Source organism: Lates calcarifer, linkage group LG18 (genome assembly GCF_001640805.2).
Source record: "Lates calcarifer isolate ASB-BC8 linkage group LG18, TLL_Latcal_v3, whole genome shotgun sequence".
Lineage (NCBI taxonomy): Eukaryota > Metazoa > Chordata > Actinopteri > Centropomidae > Lates > Lates calcarifer.
Window position 1 is genome coordinate 17,630,219 of NC_066850.1, and position 26,676 is coordinate 17,656,894.

The 26,676-nt window shown below is 39.8% G+C and overlaps 1 protein-coding gene across 1 annotated transcript in view; it reads left to right on the plus strand.

The window, feature by feature from the left end:
* cog5 (component of oligomeric golgi complex 5) overlaps nt 1-26,676 on the plus strand; it is a 50,556-nt gene that overhangs the window by 19,880 nt on the left and 4,000 nt on the right. Inside the window, exons 7-17 of the mRNA XM_051077598.1 lie at nt 6,899-7,029; nt 13,304-13,463; nt 14,519-14,631; nt 14,747-14,824; nt 17,570-17,651; nt 20,729-20,933; nt 21,964-22,129; nt 22,915-23,010; nt 23,316-23,426; nt 24,918-24,980; nt 26,108-26,211. Of these exons, the coding sequence (XP_050933555.1) occupies nt 6,899-7,029; nt 13,304-13,463; nt 14,519-14,631; nt 14,747-14,824; nt 17,570-17,651; nt 20,729-20,933; nt 21,964-22,129; nt 22,915-23,010; nt 23,316-23,426; nt 24,918-24,980; nt 26,108-26,211 (1,309 nt within the window). The remainder of the gene's footprint in view (nt 1-6,898; nt 7,030-13,303; nt 13,464-14,518; nt 14,632-14,746; nt 14,825-17,569; nt 17,652-20,728; nt 20,934-21,963; nt 22,130-22,914; nt 23,011-23,315; nt 23,427-24,917; nt 24,981-26,107; nt 26,212-26,676) is intronic.

Below are 26,676 nucleotides of genomic sequence, written 5' to 3' on the forward strand. Positions count from 1 at the left end.
GCAGGGGGAGTATCTTCACACAGACTCTTACCCTAAAGAAAAAGGGAGAAATACACTCTTAGTCTCTGAAACCAAAATCACAATTTATCAAGAGTTGTTAAGATTTCTGTATGAGAGCCTTACAGAAAATACTGACAAGTCCTCAGAGATGTGATTATCAAAATAAGTTTTATTTTCATGACAGCAGCACTACAATTTATTTTCCTTACAAGCAATGTTGTTAATTGTTGGTACAAAATTTAAGGAAAATGTGCATATATCTACACCATCTCCACAGTTAACCATGACTGCAACTACTGACTTGAAGTCTGTGTTAACCCAGTGATGTGTAAAGCAACAAGTCCTCCTACATCATTTGTCCCCATCGTCACAACAACAGTAATGTGACCAGGTGTGTAGAAGCAATAATAAAAAAAAAAGTTTGGTTAGGGTTAGGCACAAAAACAATTTAGTTAGGTTTGGGAAGTGATCGTGGTTTGGGTTAAAATAAGTACCTCTGTAAGGTTAGAGGATCTTCGTCATCATGGTTACAGTAATAAACACACAGTTAATGTTATAAATGGTCACAGATAAAAGAAACAAAGTTCACTTGGTTTCACAGGGGAAACAAACATCAGTCTCCTGTGTTCATACAAGTAGAAAATGAACACTTTGTTTTTGTTGGGAGTATTGGATGTTAATTATCCAATGTAAACAATCTCAGGAAATTGCTTTGGACTTGTTGAAATAAAATAAATGACTAAAAATTGTCAATACATTCCCTGATAATGATAGAGGTTGCTAGTTGAAGCATAAGCATAGTGTAAACATTAAGCCAGTGAAGTGAAGAGATAGAAACTACATTCAAATTTTTAGTTTTCAAGCTGCAACTCATCTAAAGACGTGAATACATTGAGATGCAATCTGGAAAATCCTGAATATCTAGTCATCTATGATAAAATTAGTGTTTATGGGAACCAATTTTTTTTTCAAGGTTCTTGCTGCTTACATAATATGACAAGAAATATGCTCAAGTACTAGATATTATAACAGTGGGTATGGAATCAAAATCAGAAGTAACAAATTCTGTCAATACCTTACTTTAATTTTGTCCCAGTCTGATATTCAATTTCATCCTTACTTACATCAGATTGCAGAAAGTAAAATTACATTTCATTGTGCCTTTAAGCAAATGCACACACAGTGTCATATCATGGTTTACACTAGTTGTGACACACTGCAGTCTGACAGTTGTGCAGCCTCTGTGCTTCTTTATACATGTTATGTTTAAGAAGGTGTTTCATTCTTCTTCTTTAAAGCTAAAAAAAAAACTTCCTGCAAAAAAATGTCTTGTCCTGGCAGAGCGTTCTGTTTATTATACAGTTCCTTTTCAATCAAGTGGACTAAATACTTGTTATAAAATGTGTGTTCTTTCAAACAGTAGGCCATAAACAACAAAATCAAACAAAAAAATGCATAAATCATGCAAGCATTGAAGTAAATATTGGAGCAAAGAATATTACATTTTTTTTTACATTTCAAAATTAAATTATTTACAGTCTACACATTTTTATATTATTTTCACTAATGAATGTGCTCAGCATAGGTCTATCTTGAATTCTATCTTTCAGTTTTTGAGTAGCTCTCCAAAGTAAAACAGATGATATGCTTCCCTTTAAAAAGTATTGTTATTATTTGACCAGCTGTGAATAGCCCTTGCTGCAAGTGAAATGAACCTTCATGAGACAAACACAACCCACTAACCTCACTGGAATCAAGTAGAAGCTGTATTCCATTTATCAGTTTTGGCATTTAGACAAAAGGTCTTAACTCAAGGTCCACTTACTATTTTTTTTCTTGAGCTTTAAACCACATCATGTGACTTTAGACAGCAGATGGAGATTTTTATCACAACTGAGCAAACTCCCGATGAAGCTGATGAAGCCTTTGAGATTCAGTTAAAAACACTGTAGAAAGCTAGTAAGTGAATCTTGAGTTTAGATTGTAAACTACTGTTTACATTTTCATGCTGAAATATTTTTATGGATTTGAGTGAAAACCTGATCGTAGTAACTAATGGATTAGGGTGCAGGAAAGATTTTTTTTTTCTCGCCACTTATCATAGGAATAAATTGTATCCATTGAAGCTGTTGTGAAACTAACTTGAATACAGCTGCCATCCTCTTCAAAGGAGCAATCTGCAAACCTTTCAAGCACACAATCAGTGAGTGCTTCCTACTAAAAATCATTGCATTTTCATGGAGTGCTCCTTTAAACCTACTTTATCAGCTCTTGTTCTGTGGCTGTAAAGTATGCATTGTTTGCTCTATGTGTTTTGTCCAGCCACTGACTATTTAAAATTTGCCTTGGTCAGGTTTTGGTTTTGAATTGTGGGAGAAAGCATATCTGACAGCACGGCCCCAACTTCAACAGTTACAACTGAATCCACTGTTCTGATTTATAGTATGTAGTAACGCTTAATGAAGCAAGACTTGATTGATAAGCTACTGTTTTTAGCCTCCTTCATGAAATCCCACTCAGGTCTACCTCTCACCTACACCTCAGCCTTGTTAATTTGCACTCGGTGATAATTATTTCCTGACTGTTGAATATGCTCTGATAAGTGGGAAGCAGAGCCTTCCCTGCTGCCTGTTCTCATCCACAACCCACTCTGCTCATTACCTACATCACCAAGGTGATGATGAAGGGTGATGTACACTCTGCTGTGCTACAATTTTCAAGCATTACAGTGCTGTATTAAATTCTGACGAAGTAAAACTTATTTATATGTATGGGTGACTTTGATTATTGGTAATATCCATCTCTTTGTCCTATGAAGATTAAGCTGAATGAAATTTCACAGCATAGAAAACAGGGCACATCTGTGCTCGAGCACATCTTATCCCCTGGGAACCAACACATAATATCCAGTGGCCTGTGTTGTCTGCATTTGTGTGTGTGTGTGTGTGTGTGTGTGTGTGTGTGTGTGTGTGTGTGTAGGGGGGGGGGGCTTCAAGCATGGCACATCAGACAGCCCTCTGAGCATATTATGACACAAGTCAGAAAAGACCAACCTCTCTCTTTTCCCCTCTCTCTCACAAACACACATATCTAAACAAGCAAAGAGATGCTGGGCTCAGCTGTTCCATCGTGGTCTCTGGCAGGCTTTGTACTTGGGTTGAGACTTCGAGCGGATTGCTTTTGAATCGAATGTGGCTCCTGTCCAATTCCCCTATCCTCTGTGCCTAAGCCCGCCACCTGCCTGATAATACTCTCCCTCTCTGGGAGGAAGAGCAAACAATCTGCAGCTCTAGACAAATAGCACATCTAAAATGGTTTGATATCAGCCCCCCACCCCCACCCCACCGTTCACCTCTTTGCCTCTCCTCTGATAATCAGCGGCTGATTTCCCTGTACCTTTTATCTTCCTGGTTTATAAAACATATGGCTGTCAGAAAGATGCTAATACTCTAAAAAATTCAAATTAGGACTGTAATTAAACAAGAATTGAAATGAGATGGCATGCTGCTAACTTTTCTGAAACAAACAGTATGACAGTCACATGCAGCAATCAGATATGTGGAGAGAAGACTGTAGATTTGGACCAATTAGGGAAGTGGAGACAGGTGTGTGATCAGCTGGAAAATGGAATGTACAAAACAAGACATTTTCTGTATTTGCAAACTTTTTTTAAAAAAAATTTACATTCATAAATGTATACAAATATGATTTTGTTATGTTCTGAGTTTTGGGAATCCTAACCTTTCTGCTAACATGTCACATCTCTATTTCCTCACAACTAATGCTTTTTTAGGAACTGTAGGCCATTCCTCACAGAGGTTCTTGTAAAAAGCAGTGTAAAACACAGTATATGTTGGTATGGTAAAAACACAGCTACTCTGTGTTAGGGTTTGATGGTGTGCTCGGAAACGTATGCATAAGACCGGAAAAACAGCTTGGAGTTGGTCAGCGGTTCCTTCTCAGATCTGTGGGAGCTGACCAATAACAGCAAATTACAGCCCCTCTCATACAAAGATCGCCCAACATTAGTGTTAGGAAGACCCTGAAATATGCCTCCTTTGTTTGTAGCATGCTGACATTGTGGAATTCAGAGGCGCGATGTGTGGCATAGCAGTGAGCGTTGGTCTGTTGTGCTATGCCAGCTCTCCCTTTTTATAGTGTGGTGCAGTACAACCACTTGTGCCTGCAGATATGGTTGGAAGACACTGCTTTTTCTGCTGTGATCATAAATGTAATGGCCTCCTCACATGTTTAGTTACATTGTTCAAACTTGGAAGTTGTCATGGACAATATTCTGGCATTGGGATGATGTGGTCCTGATCTTCCCCCTAAGATATTCTATGTGAACAATGCTGCTAACATTGCAGCTGCTTGTCTTTGCATATATTCTATTTAAACGACTCAAAACAGAATTCAGGGCATGGAATGCAGCCCCTTTAGATTTTACCATGCATGATAATTACAAAGCTTTGTTCTGTGAAATCTTTTTTTTACCCATCCAAATGAAGATTTCTTACACCACATCTTGCAGGGTTTCCCATGACAACTTAAAGAAAAAATATGAACAGGAAAAGACAGCAATTCAGTATTTATCTGAATGTATACTGCTGTTAAAAACCAAGAGAAGGAGAAGAATGAAACATTTACAACCTCAAGGTTTACCACAAACCTTTGACCTCTCTCTCTCTCTCTCTGGGGGACCAGTCCAAACCAAGAGTGACTCTAAAAAGGGGGAGAAATTAAAGGGAAAACTGGGCCAAAACCCTGTGTAGTCTTCCCTAACTGACAACTCAATCAGTAACTTTGCATCAGCTACCATTTCCAGGAATCAGAGAGATGATGCAATAACACCATCACCGTCAATTAAATTCTTACCAACCCTCAATATTAACGTTAGTCTATGTTGATATACTGTATATAGTGTTTATAGCAGGCATTGGGAGATGTTCAGTATGTTTCCAGACATCTAGGTTTGGTTTTGTGTTCATTGATGGCTGGAAGTTTCCCCAGCTGGAGAAACAATCAACCAATCAGAGCTTTGTAGGCTAGATGTAGCTATATCTATGAATCTAGTGACAGAAAAATGTGCAAGTTGTGTTAAGGGTGGATGAGATTGACACAGCCGTACAGGTTGATGTGAATTAAATTACAGAATTTAAAACTCTCAAAGCATTTCTTCTTCAGTGCTCCCAGCAAGTGCTATCAGTGCTCCTCTGTCAACTCAAAATGATGGTTGATGGAGTCGTCACTCACTATTGATTTGTTAGGTCCAATAAATACAAGATATGCAACTCTCTCTCTCATTACGCGGTATCAGGCAGGATAATTAAAATGAAACAAAATTCAGTCTGATAATAAGGATATGAGACATTAACTATTTGATTTTTTTATTCATGTGACTGGCATACTTTCCTTCTCTCTGCCTGTGCACTCTCTTCACTAGCTCATTGTAGCTCTACATATTCAAGTCAGACTCTTGTTCAAAGTTGCCAGAAGGAGGGTTCACCAGCAGGCTGATGTTAGTCACACACACCAGTCTGCTGTCTGTTTTCATGCTGTCACATCTTAGCTGTGTCTCTCTGTTCTATCCTGCTTATCTCTCTGCCTGGCCAAACTTTTCTCTTTTTTCCTGACTGCATGAACTTCCCACACAAGTCAGGACCATAAAGTAACCACCTCAGAATTCTTCAGAGATGCCTCATATGCACCAGATCTCCCTCATACTTTCTGTACTAAAACAGCATTATCTATAGGATTTGCTAGGGGATTTAAACTAGCAAAATGAATAAGCCTAAGTAACATTAGGCTTATTCACACCAATTTGTAAATTAGTGGGGATAGTAGTATTAATATAAGTTCAGTTCAAAAAGTCTCAAAATTAACTGGATCAAAAGCGATCATTGCAGCAGTTTGACTGTCACTTCAGTTAGTAACATCATGGTAGAGCTTAAGTGTTTGCTCAAGTCGCTCATGACTTGTTTGACAAAATTGCACATATTGACAGGTTTACATCAATTTCAATTTCATATCAGCCCAAAATAGGATTTGGTTGCACCGCCAGTCAATATTTCTTTCTCTAATGCATGAGCAGGCTTTCCAAAGCAGGTGGGTGGACAAACAATGCAGGGGCAAAAGCAGAAAGGCAATGTTTAACACACAGTCAGAAGTGCTATGTGCTTCTTTGAAACAAGTGCTGCTGACAAATCTGTCAAGCTGACTAGTCCCGCTGTCATCTTGTCTGTTCATGGAATGCAAATTTAACAACCAAAATATGGTAATTTAATCACTAAGGAGGTGTGTTCATGAAGTTTTAGACAGCAATTGTTGCGCAAGTGTTTTAAAGGCCATTTTCACCCAGGTGGCTACATTGGCTGTTGGTTGCCAGTACCCATCTTGCTTGGACACGTGATATAGTTGTTTGTGTGATGTCGTCCACGAGCCCTCATAATACAGCCTGGATGATGCCTGACTTCAGTGCAGGGCCGTGGGTTACATATCCTGCCACTGATAGTAGGAGGTTCATATCAATAATGAACCATTTTTACTGCTAGTGATCATGTATGAATAGCTACTGGGATGTAGTAGTGGTCAAGTCCTGCGTGGATGACGTCATGTGGGATTGACCCATAGGCATTCCTAAGATCCAAGCAGGTCTAACTAGGTTGCCTATCTTCAGCTTGGCCTCTCGAATCAGTTTTGCTGATGTTGGGTGCTGCCTGGAACGCTGAGGTGCGTTCCAGGCAGCAGCAAGCAAACCCACTCACCTGTTAGGTCTTTAAGAAGAAAAATGTGGTTTAGAGCACTGGATATTTGAGTCTAAAGGAAACATGAATAAAAATGGAGGAGAAGCCAAAAAATTGGAAAAATGTGTGTTTTTTTTTCCTTGCACATTCTCTAGACTATCTGTCACAAGGTGTGGATCTCTCCGGCATTGAGGTGATTGAAAACGACTTGCTGCTGATCAGCAGAGCCAGACTGGAGGTGGAGAACCAAGCCAAGAGACTGCTGGAGCAGGGCATGGAGATCCAGGTACACACACAACACACACAGAGTACTGACACACACATTTGCTTTTGGTCTCACCAGATTGTCCTGAGGGCCTGACGTGCAGCTTAAGTTTGATGTTGATTTGTCGGTTTCCTCTGCTGTTAATGCAAACTCAACACTTTTTCCATGTCTACATGCAACAAGTAGACATGTGCAGTCTTTGGTTTTGTTTTTTTACTTGCTGCTAAGTTACTATCAACAAAACTCATTACCTCCTACACAGGTGTTTCACATTAAAGCCTTCCAGCAGTGCATAATCCCCATTTAACAGTAGACTGTACATAGTAAGAAATTTCAATACTTAAAGTTTTTTTTGCTTGCTTTCTTAGAGTCTGACATTACTTGAATACTGAATTTTATTTGAAAAGAAAAAGAGAAAAGTAGAGATAATAAAGATTCTCATCCTTCACTACAAAGACCAAAGGTTGTATTCACTGTTGTCTTTCAATCATGTTCTGGTTGCTGTAGTAATGACTCTTAATTACTGGTCAGATCTTAAGACTAATGTGTTGTGCACTATATGACTTTTCTCTTCACAGATTAATAGATACATTTTCATTTAGCAGCTATTGAATTCTTTTTTTTATTGTACACACACATTGCAGTTTTCTGTATCAGGCTATTACAAAAAACAAAGGTAATTAAGGCAGACATGCACCTCTGCTATACTTGTTGGCTTACTTTCTGGACAGCTGAATATTAATGAGAAAGAACGCCTTCATGTAAATGCACTCGCCAAGCAGATCCCACAGGCTGTTCTGTCATTCCACCTAGCTGCTATTTCTGCTCCCTGCGTGTTAACATTACATATTGACTCCTTTAAGGGAATAAGTAGGTCACAGAAATGAAAGCACCCCTACACTTTTGGTGCATTTACACTCTTGGATTAATCAATAGAAATAATTCTGAAAACAATTTTTTTAAGTTTTGTCAAGACTTCAGTTGAATTTTTGTTTAATGCAAAGCTTTTTTCTCCCAGACTGTACGACAACTGAACATCTCAAGTGACACCACAGATACCCCTTGTGCTTTTAATTTCCTCTTAGGTCCTGTATTTTGGTGTTGCTTTAAGAAAAGGAAATACAGTTTTCTCAAAAACACATTAAGCCAGTGGTAAGCCAGGGTTATGAATAGTTGTGTAAAATACATGTGAGAGAGAGGACACACGTGAGCTCTGCTAACCTTCATCTGCCCCAGAAAGCCTTGTTCTCCAGGGGACAGTGTCCCATTAAAGGAAGTGTGTTGTCGCGTGCGTGTGTGACAGCCTGTTCAGTGTCTATGATGACATGTTGCCAGTGTCCAGAAGAGTGTTGTAGTTGTGCTTCAGCTGTGGTGCAGCCATATTCTACTTTGTTCCTCCCTGTGTGGCCTGTGTGGATAGATGGCGAGATGTTTATCAGGTTAGTCGTGGCGTGCAGCTGTCTGACTCTCTAAGACCAGGAACACATGTCATGACCTTCTAGTGCTTAGCATCACAGGGCATCTCACATTTTCTAATTTCACCTCTCATCATGCTGTCAAAGTGTTTTCACTTCAGTCTCTATTTCTCCTGAAAATTGATTTAAAAAAAAAAAGAAGCATATCAGGATTTGATTTCCCTTAATGTTTATGCATGCACTCTTACAGCATAATCTTCCTTTGGGTCCACAAAACTCAAGCTAATGTATTTACATTGTAGTTCATGCAGCAGTTGCAAAGATGCAGTAGTATGTATAGAATGTTTTCCTTTCAGATGTAATAGGAGTGTGAGTAAAACCATGAAATAAGGTAGAGTCCCAGTACTCACTCAAAATGGTGCATGCTGTGATGCGTCAAAAAAAGATTCTCCAGTAATGGCTGGAGAGAAATTTCCTGCACCACCATGAAATAAGTAGATCATTAACCAAGTCATGCCATATTCACCAATATACACTAAGTTTCTCTAAGTGAAATATTGTCACCGACTAATACATTTGATTTCAGTTTTGCTGTTTCATTCAGTCATAAGCTGCTTTCAGAGAAATCCACATTTCTGCAGATGTTTCACATTAAAAGCCGACCAGCAAAGGGATAGATTATGGCCTTTGAGCCAGTGAAGGCTTTTAATGTGAAGCACTTGTGCAGATGGTGTTGTTTCATTGACAGTTGCTATCATCAAACAAAAACATGATTTAGTACAACCAAACTAGAAGCAGTGAATGAAAACAGTGTTTAGAATGGCAGAGCAGCAGAGTGGTGAGTATGACATGACTTTGGTGTTGTCTGAGTTCACAATGGACAGCCGCAGTAAACCAGGTGAAGTGAAGATAAAGTGATACTCATGAGTAATGGCTGTTTTTTTCTGATGAGTGCATAATTCAGTCCAGCAGTTTGGAGGAATAAGTCCAAGTTGACTTTGGTTTTAAAGCCACAGTCCACAGCTCAGGTGTTGGAACATTTTGGGTTTAAGCTGAATGAGAGGGGAAATGTCATTAACACAAACAAGCCAGTATGGTGACTATGTTTTGGTTGACATTATTTGGACTGCAACTAAGTTTTTTCTCAATATCTATACATACAGAGGCTTTTACAAAGAAGGCACATAGAGCATGTCCCCTCTGTGGTGTTGCAACATGAGTCCCTGAGGAGAGAAGACAGAAATGGAAGCAGTCTGTGAAGGGGGCAGTGAGGGATTGAAGGAGGATCAAGAAAAAATCAGACAAATGAAAATGGAAACCAAATATATTTCTAGGATGTGTTTTTCTTCCTCAGACATTTACAGTAGTTGGTATTTACCTCAACTAGCTTGATTAGAATATTGCCTCAGGTAATATATTTTTGTGACATTTTAAAAGAACAGAATGACAAAAACACTGCATTTCAGAAAGATGAATGTAACCATGTTTTGACAACCTGTCATAAGGTGTTCCTCACTGAAACTGAACTGCTGCTGGACTGAGTATTGTGTTTCAGGGCATCACACACTAAAGTCGTTATTTAGAAAAAAAAATACTTGACATGTTTGTCAAAGTGTGTACAATTTACATTATTTCCAACCCCTTGAGTGAAAATCAAGCTGCAGGGACTTGAATTTATTTGAGATAGATGATTCATCACCGTGAACATTTAGCCTGCTTTATTTGTTGGAAAATTACTTCATGCCAATCATAACGTGGTAAAATAAAGCAAGTGGGAACCATTTTGACCACTGTCTCTGCTGGGACATTCAAAGGTGCTGATTCAAGTCAGTTTTTGAAAAGCAAACTTAACTCTAAAAAAGAGAATATTAATAAAGATGACTAAATAGATTACCAACTGTGATCTGCAGTCATTTTCAAACTGATCGGGGGAAATCTAAAATTCAGGTTTAAAGCATATTGCAAACTGGAACCTTGAATTTGAATTGTGTCCTGATTTTGTCTTGCTCCCAGTGAAAATGAAATGGTAATAGGCTTTTTTTATAGGTCATTTTCATGTCATAGTCATAATGGTTGACTTTAACAGATTTCACAATAGAGATCTGCCTCTATGACAGTTTTTATTTTCATAAGAAAGGCAGCGAAAATCAAATCATAATCTAAATTCAGACTCTGGTGTGAGGTTTCATTTTCAAGTTTAGGTTGCACATTTCTAATTTGAAAAGATAATTGAATTATCATTACAGCAGTAACTCATGAGAACATGCATGAAACATGAAGTTCATCTTGTTACATAATGTTATTTTAGTAAAAATCAACTCGGCTCTTTTTTCCACTTCCAATGAAAGTTCAAATTTTAATGGGTATATACAATGGACATGAAGTTCCACTGACCTTCCGTGCCTGCAAGCTGTGAAATAAAAGTAAAAACTGATTTAGAATTTGGTCAGCAGTAATGAAACATGTACACAGCTAGTAGAAAATGGGATAAAACCACCAGCACACAGTCCTTTGGAAAGAGACATGAATGAAGCCAGCTTTCGCTCTCAACATGAATGAATAATTCAGTCAGTTTTTGAGGATTTGTATGTCATCATACCAACTGCAGCCTTATTGACAAATTTGGTTTGTAGTGTTCTTGTCTGTGTGGCCCCCGGGGCTCACGAAATGTCTCTGAAAACTTGATTTTGCCCTTTTGAAATGGAGGGCTTTTAATGTGAAACCTGTGCAGGAAGTGTGAAGTGTGGTGGATTTGATTATTGTCCAGGTGAGTTTTGAAGGCAAAGAGAGGCCAAACAGGTGTGTCTGAAGCTGTTGACAGAGCGTGAAGAGGCACAATACTGTGACTCTGCTCACATACATACTCTCCCCTGTGTGTTCCACCCTCAGCTGAAGTATTTTTATCCTGACTACTGCTGGAGTAGCCTTGGCTAACAACTTCTAACACTGCGCTATGTGTGTGGACATATGGGGCTCTAAAGACTCACGCACACATACACACAGCGACAGCTTCTTATATCAGCCCAGGGAGTTGTTTATTGTGAATGTTATGTAAGCAGTTGGAAATGCTGCCTGGGCTGTGTGGGAGGTAGTTTCACCTCAGCGCTCTGACTGTGCCAGCAGAGACCCTGTAGCCCATCTGTTGAGTGGGAGCTCAACTGACCCACGTAGAAAATCTCCTCCTCTCAGCTCCTCTCCTCTCGAAGTTTTTTTTTTGTTGAAGAAATAGCAAATCAATTGAGTCCAGTGGCAGAAATCTGAATCAGTCAGTAATTCCGGGGAGTGCTCAGATAATCTGACCTGTTGCCTTTCCAAACTCCCTTTAAATGAACAACTCTTTTTAACCACTGCAGCACACGGCTTGTCTAACTCTGGATAAGAAAACGAATTAGCATATTCTTCACAATGTCAAACTATATCTTTAATTTAATTTATATATAATTAATTTAATTTTGGTCTAGCTGTTGGATTTTTAATTTTGGCTTTCCTAACTTTTCATCTGTGTCTTCTTCTCCCTCTGCGTCGGCCATGTTTTCAGGTTTCCTTCCGTCCGTAGGTTTGTGTGTATGTTCGTCCATCCCATTCTCGTGAGCATGATATTTCAGTAACGCCTCACTCAAGGATGAACTGACTAGATTTTGGTGGTCAAAGATCAATGTCACTGTGACCTCACAAAAACACATTTTTGGCCATAATGCAAGAATCCACACATTAATTAACTGCAACTGGAGTGGCTGGCAGAGGCATACAACCACTAGGTCTTAATTCTAGTTTCTTTTCCTGGTGGGAATGGGCCATGTAAGAAAATATATCTCAGACTTCAGTGAATGAAGTGACGTGAGCTTTGCAAGGCTATAGAGAACCAAACACATAACAAACAACAAAAGTAACACGTGCTACAGTTCTTTGTCTTCACCTATGATTTGACATTCTGATTTTGAGTGATGAATACAGCAGTGAGACGCATCAGTCTCTTAAGATCGAAGAAAGAAGACTGCCTTGTTATTCCCACTCCACCGCTCTTTCATTGTGTGGAAAAACAAAAAAGGCTGCATCATTTTTATTATCCATTGATCTGTCATTGTTTTCTTACTTTGTCCATTGTTTTGCTTTATGAATACTGCCATCACAGTATCCCAGAGCCCAAAGTGATGTGCATGTTTTGTCTAACCAACTGTCCAAAACCTAAAGATATTAAATTCATTATATAAAGGCAGCAAATCCCCACAGTGGAGAAGCTGACTGGAGAATTTTAGCTCCTTTACTATAAAGATAAACAGCAATAAAAACAGCTGCCATCTTCTGTCAATCTGCTAATCAATTTACTGACTAAGCTCCATTCAGCTTGAAACAACAATCTTTTCTATAACTCAGACTGCGACAGCCGGAATCACGAGTGTTTCAACATTTAGCTCCTCTGATGCTGCTACATGTTGGCTTCAGCTGGTTCATGCTGCACTGAATACAAGAGGTTTCCTCATTAGGAAAATAATAGAACTCAAAGAGAAGTATGCTTTGAGGCATATATAGTGAAAATAAACATAGTCTGAGTCGGTGCAAAGTTCAGCTGTGCTATTTATGTATTTTACCACCTCTTCTCTTCTTTCTTCTTCCTCTCCTCTCCTCTTCTCTTCTCTCCCTAGCTCTGTTTTTCTTGTCTTGACTTTGCCCTGCTACATATTCACAGCTCTCTCTCATTAAATCCATGTAAGGTGTATTTTTAGCTGCTGCTGTCACCTCTGTACTTGATGACAAACTGGGTGTTTTGTCTGTGAAACTGCCAGATGAATTAAGTTGATTTCATTCTGTATGAAAACAGCACCGTGGACAGCCACCAACCACAATTCTCCCTGTCTGCCTTTTTTCTTTTTGTCGGTCAGAATCCGACTCAGGTTGGCACGGCCCTGCAGGTCTTCTATAACCTGGGAAGTTTAAGAGAGACCATTGGCAGCGTGGTGGGGGGTTATCGCACCACCATACAGGACAACATCACAAGCGCTCTGGACATCAAGGGCCTGACACAGCCGACCAACCCCAGAGGTGAGGCCCGAGGAGGATGTGGACGTGTCTCTGTATTAACAAAGTATTTTAGTGAACACACACACTGAATACATTGTCCTCATTTCTGAAAGATGAAAGACAATTGCATTCTATAATTTGACCTAGTTCATCAGTTGGCTTGATCCAAAATAGATTATTATACCATGGCCACAGAGAATAGTCAATTCTGGCTGGAGGGCGTGTGTTATTTTCATGGCTCTGATGTAGCAGCCACTTGTTCTAATTAATGCACACAGCTAAAAGGTTCTTTTTTCTCGGGATTATTTCTTAATAAATTGTGATAAGAATATATATATCTTGACCTTTTCAAAAACCAAAATCTTTCAGGTGAAGTGTGGTGATCCCATGTGCAGACCAAAAATGAATGTGTCCTCCTAACAGCTACTGTGGGTGTATCAAAGTCTGATATGTTTTATTCCTCTGTGCCATAAAGCTCCACTGTTGTCCTGTGAGCCACACTCCATCACTGGGTGACATGTTTCTTCATTGACATGAACACACACTGTAATTTATTTTGACTCAATCCCACACCCACCATCCTGCTGCTAAAAATACTCTCTAGAGCACCAAATGTGGATTATTCCACCACTGAAAATAGTCCCCAATAAATGCTGTATTTAATCCAGTTTGACTAATGTTTACTAAAAACTGCAATGACCAGCAGTGAAAATGAAAATACTTAATTTTGACTTATTTTTTTAAGATTTAGGAAGTAATGAGCTTTTGAGCTGAGAGCTACAATCAGGGAAAGGAAGTCAAAGTATTGAGAGATAGACATTGCTGATTTGGATTTGGTTTGATGACAATAAGAAAAATATAGACTAACACTGGACTAAAGCTTTAATAAAATGTTCAATTAGAATATCTGGGCGGGGGGGGGATAAAAGCTCATCTTACTGTGTTCCTGCATCTGTATCGGCTAGAAATGTGAGGTAATGGGAAAGACTGGCAATTAATGCGATGATAGCACTAGTTTCACAGGAATCATTAAAAAAAACCAAAACCCTTAAAAATAGTGACTTTCTCCCTTCCAGGTGCTCCAGGCAGAGCAGTGCTGCCGACGCCAGGGAACACGGCAGCTTTCCGTGCCGCTCTGTGGACCAACCTGGAGAAACTGATGGACCAGATATGTGCCGCGTGCAGACAGGTACACAGCTAAAACTAACTTACTGCGCATCCAGAGTGTTGAATCATTTAAAACTAAAAGCAAGACAGGGGGCTGATGAATTAGGTATGAAGCTTTCTTTGCTGCATGTTCACAGGTGCAGCATCTCCAGAAGGTTCTGATGAAGAAGAGAGACCCTGTCAGTCATGTGTGCTTCATAGATGAGATCAGTAAGGTGGGTTTGCACCATGCTCTGGGTTTGCTTTAACAGTACTAATTACAGCTGCAATTTGGAAACAATTACAAGGCAGACTAGACATTACCAAATTATTTATTCATTTATTGTATTGTAGTTCAGTGATGCAACTTTATAACATTTGTAGCAAATTTGCCATTAATTACACCAATTACACCAAGACCACAAGCTGCTGGCTTTACACAGTTGGTGATTCAGCCTCAGGATAGCTTTGAGTATCAAGTGATTTAAAAGAAAAAATTAGAAATTCAAATACAATTCATTTCAATCCATTGAACGGCAAAGAAAAGTTGGAACCTGACCTGTTAAGGTGATGTAGAGCAGTTTGAGGTGAAATATGTAAAAATTATTACATTAGTTTTCAAATTTTGTTAAATGTTAAGTGCTATACTTTTTGTTAATGGGTAGGCAGTTCTCCTCAGAGAAAAGAGAGAAAGATAGAAAGAAAGAAAGAAAGAAAGAGAAATTGACAGAAACAGCAACAACAGCCACCAGCTCGCTTAAAAAATAGTAGTGGTAGTATCAGTAGTTATCATGGCAGTCATTAACACATCATCATGACCATCATCAGTGTCTCACTCTCTTACCTCCACAAAAACCTAGTTGTACAAATCAGAGTGGGGAGACTGTTACTATGGAAACAAAGCTCTCACCAATTACCCAGAGATGGAGGTGTGAGTTGGAGACCTAATGACATGTGTAAATGCAAGGTTCCTCAGCAGTGCAGCTGCACTGTCACTCCTCACTGTCATGGACAAGAGTGTCATGTGTACACAGAAAAATGAACAGACACGTAGTTGTACTGTTAGCAGTTACAACAGTCATCGCATCCAAGTATGTTAGAGGTATCCAATCTGTGTCTGTAAATTACAAAGGGAGAAGGAGATGAAGAGAAGCATTCAGGCACCTGAGATGTGGCCTGTGATAAATGAGCTGTAATTCATTATAGGAAGGATAATTTTTTTTGTATAAAGTAATTGGGAGTGTAGTGGAGCGTAAACACACAAACATCAGGTTCAGAAATAGCTGTTACACCTACCCCCAAGGGGATACACATACTTACACAGGTTAGTACACTCTCCTGCACTGCTTTTTTCCCCACAAGTTCACTTGTTTTCTCCTCCCCTCAATCACGTTCCTTCATGTGATAGCAATTAACTCACCACCCACACATCTTACAGAGAGAGAAAAACACACTTCTCTACTTTAACATTCAGTAAAAGCATTGGTAGTTAGACATGATGAACAGACCTGAAGAAGATCAGTCATGCTTCAAGTTCTCTCCCCTCCAAGTTTGATAATTTAACCCGTTTCATTCAGCTCTCAGCAGGAGGAATATCTCCCATGCTACTGCAAAATGCAGAATGTCGCTGTTAGGCTATTAACACACGCTAAGAGATTGGGTTATATTACTCCAGTCCCTGCTGCCAGGCTCTGGTTCCCTGTCAGTTTTGCAATTGATTTTCTGATGTTACTGCTGGTTTCTAGACCTTAGTGTGATCAGGCTCCCTGATTTGTTAAGCCCCTACAAGTCTAAATACTGTTTGAGATGTTGCTTCAGGTCTGGGCCCCTCATTTGTAGAAATCCCAAATTACAAGATTCTTATTCTTACATTAATTACATTGTTCTGAGGCTACACTACATGGCCTGAAGTTTACACAAAGCTGAAAAGAACCCCTGTTGTCTAAAACATCACAGTATACTGTAGCATTATGATTTCCCTTTATTGGAGCTGAGGGACCAAGCCAGAAAAAAAACCTGCACTGTTTCTCTCACACGCAGTCAGTGCATTAAGAAAGAAAGAAACGGAATCACTGAGGAAAAAGTAAAGGTGCAGAGGGCGGAGGAAGTGAGGATGTAGTGGATGTCAGGAGAAGAGGTCAGACAGCTGGGCAGCAGAGCATGCAGCAGGCTTCTCTAATGGAGGATTAGAGGAGAAAACACAGACACACATGTCCAATCCCATTAAATAATTAAAGCACTTCCCTTAGTCAGGCTCTGTGTGTTGAACTGTGATTGCGTGTTGGTGTCTGTGTCTATCTGACAGCACTTACTGCTCTTTTTCTTCTCCATTACAACTTACACAGAACAGTGTTTTTTTTCACAGGCTTTGAGTTTAGTCTGTCCAGTATTCACGCAGAAGGTGAAAGATCTGCACTGAGCACACATTGATACACGATAGACACTGATCATTGTGATTTGAAATTGCAGTTGTTATTCAGGATTATTTGTTGGAATTAAAAAAAAATCTTGTTTATTTCACTTTAGCTGAACACATGAACACAGATTTCAGTGAGTGCTTACTCCAGCTAAATAATAAATCATCATTTATTGCATTGGAGTGTAGTTACTATCCTGAGACCTGATTTCAGTCTGCTTGAAAGCACAAAAACAATGCTAGATTTCTCTGTCTATATCTCTGTCTTAGTTAATTTTCTCATTCATTTTGCTGTATTGTATTCAAATTCTGAGATTAGTCTTGAAACTTCAGACAATATTAAGCCTAATTTTGAGTCACAGGTGCAATAATATCAGCATTCTCAAGTGGCAGTGACAGGTGTGTATAGCCAGCAGATGGGTCAGCCAGAACAGTCAAAAATGTGAAAGAAAATTGGATGTTAAATTGTTGGACCATCATCAACACAACATAATGTAATTTTAGAGACTTAAAGACATCTTCACCAGGTAATAAGTGTGTTTCTCTTGTGTCCACCTGATAACAGGATGGTCAGCCTGATATCCTCTATAACTTCTGGACTGATGTAACCAACACACTGAGTGAGGAGTTTCACAGAGCTACGGAAGGTAAGATTGGTCCTTTTCTTGACCCTTAGTCTCAGCTGCCACTGGAACTTTAAATATCAAAACTGCTACTTCATAGCGAAGATTCATTACTCCAAGGGTGTTTCTCTCTCAGACTGTAGATGGCTGCTGCACCGCCAGTAGCACAAACACCTAGTGGGAGGCTTCATTTAGTGAGCTGTAATCATCAGGCTGTAACAAGAGCTCAGTTAACAGCAGGAAATCAATGGGGCTGCAAGTAATAAGCAGCCTGTTGTTCATGGAGTGATGGGAGCTCTCTGCTGCCTCGTATTGAGGATTGCATTAATCCACTGCTTAATTCCAACTTTGACAAAAAGATTAAATCAAATGTTTTGAATAGCAGTGACTATTTTTGGTATGTGTTTTCTGTTCTGTGCAGTACACTATGTGTAGCACATTTATGATATAGTTGCTTCTATGTAAATATTTGTTTCATTATAAGTTGTGAAATGTAATTAGAACTCTACCAGTGACTCTCTGTGATATCAGCATTAATCCACAGTTGAGAGCAACTAATTTAGAAATTGGAGAGTATTCCTACATCTTCCTACTCAAGAGGTGAAAATATCTGCTCAGGCTGCCTGTGTGGATCTAATGTTAGCTCACTCATGCTCTTGTACTGGCTTGACTTTCCTCTTATTTATAATAGCATGCAGCGACCGAACATTTCTGAGACACACTGGTGGTTTTGCCATCTTTTCTTAAAATGAATGCATTTGCCTTTGTCAACAGTTTGGAAAATTGCATCCACACATTCCAACATGAGTAAGGGAGCTACAGTGCATCCCAAAGTTAAGTCAGTGATGGTGTCACAGGCATCAATAAGAGAGGTTAATCATTTTGGAGCTAAGTGCTTCTTAGAACCTGTTCAATTTGGAGCTGATTGTTGTTTCATCTCCTATATTGTCCCTCTCTAGTTCTCCATCAAATCAGAGTCTCTCTATAGTCAGCTGTGAAACAAAGCAGCAACCCCACCCCCCCAATCCCCCCCTTTAAAAGGTTTTTTTTTTCAGGTTTCTAAGGGGTGGACTCAGAGGAAAGAAAGACTTAATTATGCAAACAGTAATTTCTCTCTCTCTCTCTCTCACACACACACACACACACTCACTCACACACTCTCACACATGCTGCATGGAGGCATTTCAGCAGAGAGTTGTCTGATTGCTTGGAATAACAAAGTGAGAACAGGAGAGGCGCGTTTTGGCTGCTCGCTAACATACTTGGCTTCATATTCACACTTTTATGAAAAACCTGCAGAGTGTTTGTGTTTTTGTGTGTGTGTGCATGTAAGATATGTAGTGAAGAAAAAAATTAATGAGGCTGGTTGATGAATTTGTTTACATGTAAGTAATACAGAGGCATGTAAAAGCCTCTGTGGTACTGATTGTCCTCGGTTTCCCTTCTCTTTTCCTCACTCCTCTTCTTTCACTCTTTGTCGTGACTGATGAAATGATGATACTCAGTGCTTCTCTTATTGATATAACAATGTTGGGCTCAAGTACTGTGGACCGTTTCAAACTGATGCTGCAGAACCACCCATGCTGTCTTTTTTTATTCCACAAATTCCTTTATCTCCTTATTCTCTATCTAACCACAGACAGATTTTTTTTAACTTGTAGTCATCAGACTCAACTGATGCCAACTCAAGTGATTTTGAAGACATCAGACTTCACATAGCTCCCTCTGGAGCCACATGGCTATCAAGCTTTTACTTCCAACATCAAGTGTCTGTCTTACTCTCATGTTTTCACAAATCCTCTCTCCTTCTCAGAGCCTTAATGTTCCTGTATCAAAGCTGTACTTGTTACCTTTTTCCCTTTTCTACCTCCATTCTATTTTTCCAAGCTGCTGGACTTGGATTTAATGCTGTCATTATTGCCTCTCTGCCTGCCTCTTTATCTCACACCAGCAGCTTCTTGTGTCATGTCTTCTTTATTCTAACTTACATGGAGAAGTTAAAATCATGCAGAAAAACAGTAATATTTTCTATCTGAAATACAGAGAATATTCAGACCCCTTCAGTGACCCCTTTGTTGTGAATGAGAAATTTTGATTTTTAATAAATTTGCAAACATTTCTCATCATGGGTCACTGAGTCTGGATTGATGAAAAATGTAAATTTGGTCAATTTAAAATTAAATCAACAACACAGTAAAATGTGCAAAAAACGAAGGGGTCTGAATACTTTCAGAAGCTGGCGTATTTCCACTGGAAAAAGTGAAACCAGTCTTTTTCCTCTTTCTCACCTTTCTATGTCTCTGTAAAATTGTCTGACAGGAAATGTTCTGTGCACTTCTCACTTATTTCCAGCCCTCTCTCTCTCTCTCTCTCTCTCCCGCCCTCTCTCTCCCCTCTCAGTGGCCGTATTCTATACGGGCGATTAGATTTAGATTAGATTTTCTTATACTTGAAAAGAAGAGTTTTACTTAAGAGGTCCAGTAAGCAGTTAGCAAAAAAGTGAAAGAAAACATGGGCAAGAGTATAGGCCCTATAGACACTACTGCAGCACATGCCTTAAGAAAAAACATTAGATAACCACAGAGGAAATCAGCACCAGCACAAGCAGATCTGAGCATTATAGAATCAGAATAGGGAAAAAAGGAGATTAGATATTCATAAATGCTTCTACTCTGTTTTGTTTGGGAATGGGATGAGGGTGCTAGTGTAAGCAGACAGTTGTTGTTTAGATAGTGTTGTAACCATAAAAAGAATATATTTTTTATTGCAGTTTAAAGCATAGACATGTCATCAAAGCTGCATTGAATTATTTTTTGACCACTTAAGTGCTGCAGAATAAAGAGAAGATGTGAGGTGTGTTTTGGAGTTGTGTTTCTGGCCACCTGATGGTTAAATATATAAAGTCCTGAGAGAAATACCTGGCTCTTTAGCTGCTAAATGTTCTTCTTCACCACTTAGTCTCTAATTTTGAGTGGACCTGATAATTCTCTGTGGGTTCGTCACTATGAGTGTAGCGTGGAATGAGGGGTCTTTCACTTTTTACTTTGGTCATTCCTCACTGTCACATGTAATTAAATGTAATCTTTTTTTTTTCTTTCTAGCCTCGTTCTTTCTGAAGCAGGCATTTGAAGGCGAGTATCCTAAACTGCTGCGACTGTACAATGAACTGTGGCGCCGCCTGCAGCAGTATAGCACCAGTCTGCAGGGAGCTCTGACGAGCAGCGGAGGCATGGACGCATCTCTGGACATCACAGCCACAGAGACGGACAGCCAGGACCTGTTCACGCATGGCAAACAGGACTACAGGTGAGCCCACTCAATCAGAATCACTCCGGGGTGTGATCACACCTGCGTGTTATTTTGTTTGCTGTGAACCAGGATGGAAACATGATGGATGCATATTTGTGTTTTGTTTGTTTAGATGCAGTTTGGTAAACGAGTCAACAAACATTTGTTGAACTTGTCAGGTCCTTTTGAGATAAAGTACTTTAAATTGCTACCATGCAGACTAAACTCTTAACTACAGCCCAATACATAGCAAAACGAACAGGAGGGTGTCCAAAATCATTTAGAACTGTCAGAGTGGATGCAAAATTACAATAATTCTTAAGAGCTGGAAATCTGTACTGCTCACTATAGATTAAACTATGTAAACTGTGTGTCTGTTGTATAGGGAGAAGTGAATGAGGGATGATACAGAGACAGACACAGCCAAGGCTGGAAGAAAGGAGTTTAGAGAAGTTTGTACATTTAGTAAACATTTGTCTACACTTTCTCAAAAGTATCCTCACAGTTCTCTTTACTGACATAAAGCTCCAGAGACCTGTTAATCTCACATCCAAAATACATTGATGCAACCTAAGAATAAACTCTTGTACTGTTCTTCTCCTCAGTCACAGTGAGATATTCATGATGAATGCAATACACACACACAAAGCACACAAAAACAAACACACACCTCTGGTATGATGTCTGCACTGAATAGTATTAGACTGAGGGCATTTTGCTTCCATGTATGTCTGAGGTTTAAACAGAGCAATTAAACCTCTGAGGATGTTATATGTATTATTGTTTTAAAATTCAGCATCTATCATGATACCATGATGAAATGCTGAAAAAGATACAGTGACGTTTCTGTTGTTGTGGTGTATTGTTGCTGAGTGAAAGGAACAATAAATGGCTGTATCTGTTTCCTATTTCCACCTTACTACACGTACACGTTACGATAATTTCTCATACATTTCTTGTCTGTAAATTTCTGTTCAACACATCAGTTTCATTTGTACATTGTGCCTCTTTTTTGATTTTGTGTCAATCTGTGTGTGTGTGTGTGCAGCCCAGAGAAGGCTCTGAAGGACTCTCTGCAGCCGTACGAGGCAGCCTACCTCTCCAAGTCCCTCTCTCGCCTGTTTGATCCGATCAACCTCGTGTTCCCTATGGGCGGCCGCAACCCACCCTCCAATGATGAGCTGGACAGCATCATCAAGACCATCAGCAGGCACGTACAGCACATGCCAATTTGGATCCCTGACAAAATCATTCAGCAATGCCTCTGCTGCTACTTCCTGTCACTCAACTGTGTGTTGACATGTTTAACAGCTATTGCTTTATCCTCCAAAATATTTCTTGCTCAAGAATTTATAAAATGTAGTATCTTTTCCTCACATCTTACTCCCAGCACATGTTAGGTTTGAACTGTTAATAGCTGCTCAGAGTGGCCACACTAGTAGAAGGCACAGAAAGCATAACATGAGTTGTGCACACACTGACAGTAACTCTGTGCAGAATGACATAAGAGAATCACATTACACTTGGCCGGTTGTTGTGGAAAGTTACAAAAAGGGGGTTTCAGATGCTGTGCGACAATCCAATAAGCATGCATGAAGCATGTTGAGGCCTTAGATACAAAAATGTCATTTTAAACTTCCAACCCTTCCGTTTTTCATGTACCTATTACATGCTGCCTGTTGTCCCATTCAACCTGAGAAGGCACCTTTAATGTGTGGGGCTTTTCCAGTAATTAGACATTGTTAGTGCAGTGCTCATCAATAAAGTCCCTCTAGCGTCCGTCCATCTTTGTGAACGAAAAATTCATTGGTATCTCCCTAACCTGCAGATACTTGCGTAGTCAGTACCTGTATGTTAAAAACATGAGATGAATCATGTTGATAAAAAGCAGCTACAGTTTAAGTATGAGCATGGTGTATAGGTTGCAGCCAGGTTATATTATTTAAATGGAATGGAAAATCTGTCTCATGTATTTGTTTGTTTGTTTGTTTGCAGTGAGCTGAATGTAGCATCGGTAGATCCAGATCTCTCCCTGGCTGTGGCCAAGAATGCTGCCAAGACCGTCCAACTCTTCTGCGTCAAGTCTGAACAGCTGGTGTGTACAGCAGCGTGTGTGTGTGTGTGTGTGCACGCATATTGGTGCAATTCTAAAATTCTGAATTAAAAAGCGTCCTTTTTCATCATGTTTCTTTCAGCACCTATCTGCACCTGATCTTGTTACTGTGTTTGTAATTAGCCATCAACATTGACTACTTCTGGAAATTCTGGAAAGAATGCAGTTCTGTATTGCAGTTGCAGTTGTTCCTGTTTTATGTATCCTGTGTGTATAGCATGCACTGCTTCCCCGTGTGTCTCCTTTCAATCAATCAGTCGACCAATCAGACCTTCCTCTGTCTGCAGTTGTGTACTCAGGGTGATGCCAGTCAGGTGATTGGTCCATTAACAGAGGGCCAGAGGAGGAATGTTGCTGTTGTCAACTCCCTCTACCGTCTGCAGCAGGCTGTCGCCAAGGTAGGAAGAAATACTGCCTGTTTCTCTGCTGCACAAAGAAGCAAAATTGTTACATCTCTCCTGCAGCTCATGATTATGTTATTTTTAGTGTGTTTCTCAATACCTGTGCATTAAAGACACACTGTATTCTACAGTGTGTGGCAGTGACTGCTTCAGTGTAGCACACACAATAGCTCACACTACATTACCTTTCTAATGCACAGAGATGTTACATGGTACGCAAGCACACATGTATGTGAAAGGAAGCTGGAGAAATTAAACAGGGATAAAAGGGAAAGCAGTCAGGGTGCAGTGTGTTCTCTCAGCCTCCTCCATTAAAGTTGTATGGTATGTCATGGTACAACAACCCAGCTGATTAATAGCATAAAAAACAGATTACTCCAGCATTAAATATTAAACCTCAAGGCTTTAAATTTTTACTGTGTGAAAACAGAGTGAGGGTTTATTCCAGGTAGGTGGGGGGAGGGATGAAGAGACAAATATAGGCTGTGGAACAGTGAGGGAGGGAAAACAAATACATTTAGTTGATATTACTTGAAAAGCTCTCTCTCTGGTTTCTTACTTATTTCACAGGGTTGGTGTTTCACAGGGCTCTATGCTTGGTCCACTTCTTTCTTCATTATATATGCTTTCTCCAGTGCCTGATGGCTCCAGTCCAATTTGTTGAAAGAGTTTAGATGTATAACAGCTATCTGAAATTAAAAGAGGACAATATAGAAATTATAGTTACTGTTGCTGATTCCTTTTCCTTCACTCTCCTCCTGCCTCTTTTTCAGTTTTTTTCTTTTAGAAACGTGTCTTTACAAACTATCTTTTCTGAGGGTCCCAGGTCTTTGCAAGAAGTTTCTATTTACCCCCGAGTCAGCATCTGACCCTAACAGTGCCCAGTGTAAAAGGTGGAGTGTCAGTGACTTTAATTTAGAAGAATAAACCCTCTAGCAAGGAGCGTGGCCAGAGCTGCTGACTAGTCTAGTGCAGGTGGGGTTGACACTGGTTTTGAAGCAGCTTATTTTGGCACCTGATGGACTCTGCATCAAATGGTGTCTGGCAATGAAGATGAAAATATCCAGTGCTCTACCCTCAAAAGAGACACATTTGTTACATCTCTTGTCTCCTCTGTCTCTCTACTGATTTAAATATTGTATTAATAGTTTTTAGTATTGTATAAATAGAGCGCAGCTCTGTAGTTTGGTATATGTGACTGTCTCTCCTTGTGTTCTGCCAGATGGTGCCACAGGTCATGGTCATGGCTTTAAATGGTACCAGCAGTACAGAGAGGCAGCTCATTAAAATCTGACATAAAATCACCTTACACTATAATGGTTGTGCATTTGTCACCTTTTAATGGAAGTCATCAATGTTTTATACAGTTTGATATAGAACACATAGAGCTGCATTTGTGTACAAAAGGTGCCATACAAATAAAGTTTATTAATGAACTAATTTAGTTTTTTTTCTTAACCTTTGTCTTCCTGTGTTTTGTATTTGCAGATTATTTCCGGTTTGGGTTTTTGTCCACCAGCTGCTGCAGAGGCCCTGTCTTCTTCTTTGGAGGTATCACAGCAAAAAAAATGTTATATATTTTCATTTTCATTCTCATACGTGCTGTAACATTTCTCTTGAAGCAAAGCTTCCTAAGTGCACGTCCATCAGTAGAAAATCCACACTCCGCAGGGCTCATATATTAGCACTGTGTCTTTTACCTGCTGTAAAAATCAATCAGTAATCACTCTCTTGGGTATATTATTTTAATGGTCAGTTTACATAAGGCCTGAAACTCACATCCTTTCATCATAACTGTGAATTAGAAAACTGGGACTGGCACAGTTGATTTGATTAAATTCTCAGTGGAGCCTTTTATTAAGTGTGTAAGACCTACTTTTTAAGTTTATGTATCAATTTTTTTCTCCAGCGTTAATTGAGGCACATGGGTTGATTTATTTAAGTCTTAGTCTTTTTATGTAAATGTGTTTGTCTAGGTTTGAGTCATTTCAATTTTTTATGACCCCTAAGCATTCTGAGGCTCCAGCTGTCATCTTTGATGTACACAGTCATAGTTAAGGATATTCATGAGACTCATGACACACACAAGGTTCACAGAATGTCGTTGCCTCAGACATTTTTCTGCACCTGTTTTTTTTTGAAGACATCAGTCATCAGTTACCCACGCACTCATCCACACATTTTATTTTTCTACACTTGTTGAAAAGGGGAAGTTTTTTTTTTTTTTTCCAAATAGGAAACTGTCTGTAGCCCGCTGTGGTTTAAATTCTTGTCACACACACAGAGACACAAACCCACAGGCACACTCTCTCTAGTGGATCAGATATTTAATTTCCGTTTGTGGAGCAGAGGAAAGATGCTGCTCTCCTCAGCAGACACGACAACACACACATACACACAGCTGCTCATATCTCAAATGTAAATCAGCCATGAAACCTCATGTATATATATGTACCTGCTGCTCACCTGTGACTACACAGGGGAGCCCATAGCCACAGGTAGCGAGCAGTCGTTAATGTGATTTGGTTTTTGTGGATGCGCAGTAGCAGTTGTCAGGTCTGGATCTGGATCTGATCTGTCAGGTCTGCTCCTTTGGTCTGCTGATATCTCTACTGTACATCCTCAGAGAATTTCACATCCCAGGATTCAGTTTGTTTGTTTTCCTCTTTTTGATCCAGGGAGTGCAGGCCCTGATGAGCAGCGCAGTGCAGCCTCTCCTGCAGTCAGTGAGCGACTCCATAGAGGCTATCATCATCACTCTACACCAGGAAGACTTTTCAGGGTAAGTAACATGTAGCCTGTTTCCACCGCAGAAACATTTTCAGGGACTCTGTGTTCTGACTGAAGGAACCAGGAACTAGATTGAATTTCTCTGGACTATTTCCTTGACCCCCAGAGGTCCCTGCTCTGGGGACACTCCTTTCTGGTGGTTCAGTAAGCAGCACTGGGTGCCTCTAGAATGAAACGAATGGGTGGATTTGCCTCATCTTCACAGTTCTTCTCACCCACAGACTGCCTGCTGAGTAGTTGTTGCTGGGTAGTTTAGACCAGTGGTCCCCAACGTAGAGAACAAGCCGCCCCTCCAAAGGCAAAAGATTCCACTTCTTTAGCCTTAAAACTCACTCACTGAAATTAAACCATAGAATTATTTAGAAGAGGAAATGTCTCTTTGGTGGAACCAGTCACAGTCTGGGGTCTGGTAAGGGACCCAACTAAGCATTTTTTGTTGTAAGGGGTCACAAGCCAA